At 43.5% G+C, this 3,059-nt stretch overlaps 1 protein-coding gene across 1 annotated transcript in view; it reads right to left on the bottom strand.

The window, feature by feature from the left end:
- Positions 1-1,458: 1,458 nt before the first annotated feature.
- LOC105002722 (cytochrome P450 2C23-like) overlaps positions 1,459-3,059 on the bottom strand; it is a 28,322-nt gene continuing 26,721 nt past the window's right edge. Inside the window, exon 9 of the mRNA XM_010859535.1 lies at positions 1,459-2,152. Within this exon, the coding sequence (XP_010857837.1) occupies positions 1,971-2,152 (182 nt within the window). The 3' untranslated portion in view covers positions 1,459-1,970. The remainder of the gene's footprint in view (positions 2,153-3,059) is intronic.

Genomic DNA, 3,059 nt, shown 5'->3' with positions numbered 1-3,059 from the left:
CAAAGGCTTTAGTGTAGTCAATGAAGCAGAAGTAGATGCTTTTCTGGAATTCTCTTGCTTTTTCTATGATCCAATGGATGTTGGCAATTTTATCTCTGGTTCCTCTGCCTTTTCTAAATCCAGCTTGAATATGGAAGCTCTTGGTTCATGTACTGTTGAAGCCTAGCTTGGAGAATTTTGAGCATTACTTTGCTAGCGTGTGCTGCTGCTGCTGCTGTTGCTTCAGTCGTGTCCGACTCTGTGCGACCCCATAGACGGCAGCCCACCAGGCTCCCCAGTCCCTGGGATTCTCCAGGCAAGAACACTGGAGTGGGTTGCTAGCTTGTGGGATGAGTGCAATTGTGTGGTAGTTTGAACATTCTTTGGCCTTTCTTTGGGATTGGAATGAAAACTGACCTTTTCCAGTCCTGTGGCCACTGCTGAGTTTTCCAAATTTGCTGGCATTCATATTCAAGTGCAGCACTTTAACAGCATCATCGATTAGGATTTGAAATAGCTCACCCGGAATTCAGTTAGACTATAAGTCCTTCTTTTTTAAGGCTGAATAATACTCTATTGTATGCATATAATCACACTTTGTTTATCTGCTCTTCTGCCAATGGACATTTGGGTAGTTTCCACCTTTTTTGGCTATTGTGAATAATGCTACTAGGGACATGGGTGTGCAAATATCTGCTGGAGAACTCAAAAGAATCAATTCTTTTGAGTATATGCCCAGAAACTCAGCTCTACTTTTAAAGCTTCTTTCCCTCCCAATGTCCTGGAGCCTGGGCTGCCTCATGACATTTGAACCATCCTTCTGTGGCAGCTGCTGCTCCCAGCACTCCACTGGGCCCCCACTGGGCAGTTGTTCTAACTATTCTCTTCTGCGTCACTATTCTCTTGGCAATAACAGTTTTTTCTTGCAGTTTACCCTCTTGCTCTCCAAACCCCAGTCCTGCCCCTCATTTTCTGAAGAAGATGCAGCTATGCATGTCTGAATCCTGCCTATGCACATGGTTTGACTTTTATCCAAGGTGGCTTCTTGGGCCTCCATGTAAAGCAATGGATGCAAATAGATGAGGTGGGGCAGGGAGAGGTTTGTGATGGGGGTTACCATTTCATCTGTTTCAGTTCAGTTCAGTTCAGTCACTCAGTCGTGTCCGACTCTCTGCGACCCCATGAATCGCAGCACGCCAGGCCTCCCTGTCCATCACCAACTGCCGGAGTCTACCCAAACCCATGTCCATTGAGTCGGTAATGCCATATAGTCAATAAAACAGAAATAGATGTTTTTCTGGAAATCTCTTGCTTTTTAGATGATCCAGCGGATGTTGGCAATTTGATCTCTGGTTCCTCTGCCTTTTCTAAAACCAGCTTGAACATCTGGAAGTTCTATCTTATTCTAATTGTAGACTGTCCATAACTCAAGGTAAGGGATATTTGAGACTTGAAATAAAGTCAAACATTCACAGAAAAGCTGCTGTGGAAAGAAAGGTTTTATTTTGTGAATGTGGCAGAAATCATGTAAGTGCTTTCAATGGGAAATAGGAAAAAATACACATAGGCCATTACATTCTCTATTTTGAAAATTATAGATTATCAGCCTATCTCCAAAGGCACAGAAAAAGTGAAGGCTCCACTATTTGCTGATAAAGGCCTTCTGTGGGCCTGGGCTTGGTTTGGCTGGATCATGGTTTATAAAGTACTCTATAGGGTACAAGATATTGTTTTACCCCTGGAGCTTTCAGGACCCAGCTCCTTTTTTTCAAGGAATTTATAGATTTAAACAAATGTCTATCAAGCTTTTAGTGAGTAGTGTTTCTGTCCTGCAGTACAGGTAGATTCTTTACCGACTGAGCTATGAGGGAAGCCCATGTTTCTGTCCTAAGCAGAATTTAAAGTGAAAAGAGACTATTGGGGTGGGAGAAGTAGTGAGAAGAAAAAGCTATTACTTTCATTTAAATTGTTATAAGAGAAAAGCTCTTCTTTTATCTGGGGATAAGGCATAGCTTGAAGGGTGGTGGCATGTTGATCAGTCCAGTAACAATGGGTTTGGTCTCTATGTCCTTTGTCTCCCCCAGGGGTTTCAGGACAAAATTTTGCAGAATGGTGGTGAAGAACAGGAACAGCTCCATTTGGGCAAGGCCCTCTCCAACACAGGCCCGTTTCCCTGAAAGGAAGAGACAGTTCAATTAGCTTGTTCCAAATTAAATATTACAATAGCTCATATTCAAATATTACATACTCCTGACTGCCACTGAAAACATTGTTCAGAAAAGGGACAGGTCAGAAACTGCTAGATGATGATCAACTGGTTCAGTTCAGTTCAGTTGCTCAGTCGTGTCTGACTCTTTGTGACCCCATGAATTGCAGCACGCCAGGCCTCCCTGTCCATCACCAACTGCCGGAGTCTACCCAAACCCATGTCCATTGAGTCAGTAATGCCATCCAACTATCTTATCTTCTGTCGTCCCCTTCTCCTCCCGCCTTCAATCTTTCCCAGCATCTGGGTCTTTTCGAATGAGTCAGCTCTTCTCATCAGGTAGCCAAAGTATTGGAGTTTCAGCTTCAACATCAGTCCTTCCAATGGACACCCAGGACTGATCTCCTTTAGGATGGACTGGTTGGATCTCCTTGCAGTCCAAGGGACTCTCAAGAGTCTTCTCCAACACCACAGTTCAAAAGCATCAATTCTTCAGCACTCAGCTTTCTTCACAGTCCAACTCTCACATCCATACATGACCACTGGAAAAACCATAGCCTTGACTAGACGGACCTTTGTTGACAAAGTAATGTCTCTGCTTTTGAATATGCTATCTAGGTTGGTCATAACTTTCCTTCCAAGGAATAAGCATCTTTTAATTCCATGGCTGTAATCACCATCTGCAGTGATTTTGGAGCCCAGAAAAATAAAGTCAGCCACTGTTTCCACTGTTTCCCCATCTATTTGCCATGAAGTGATGGGACCGGGTGCCATGATCTTAGTTTTCTCAATGTTGAGCTTTAAACCAGCTTTTTCACTCTCCTCTTTCACTTTCATCAAGAAGCTCTTTAGTTCCTCTTCACTTTCCCCCCCA

This window comes from Bison bison, unplaced genomic scaffold (genome assembly GCF_000754665.1).
Source record: "Bison bison bison isolate TAMUID 2011002044 unplaced genomic scaffold, Bison_UMD1.0 scf7180017864456, whole genome shotgun sequence".
In the NCBI taxonomy this organism is placed as follows: Eukaryota; Metazoa; Chordata; class Mammalia; order Artiodactyla; family Bovidae; genus Bison; species Bison bison.
Note: the sequence above shows the minus strand (reverse complement) of the source record. Positions and strands in the feature narration are given on the sequence as shown.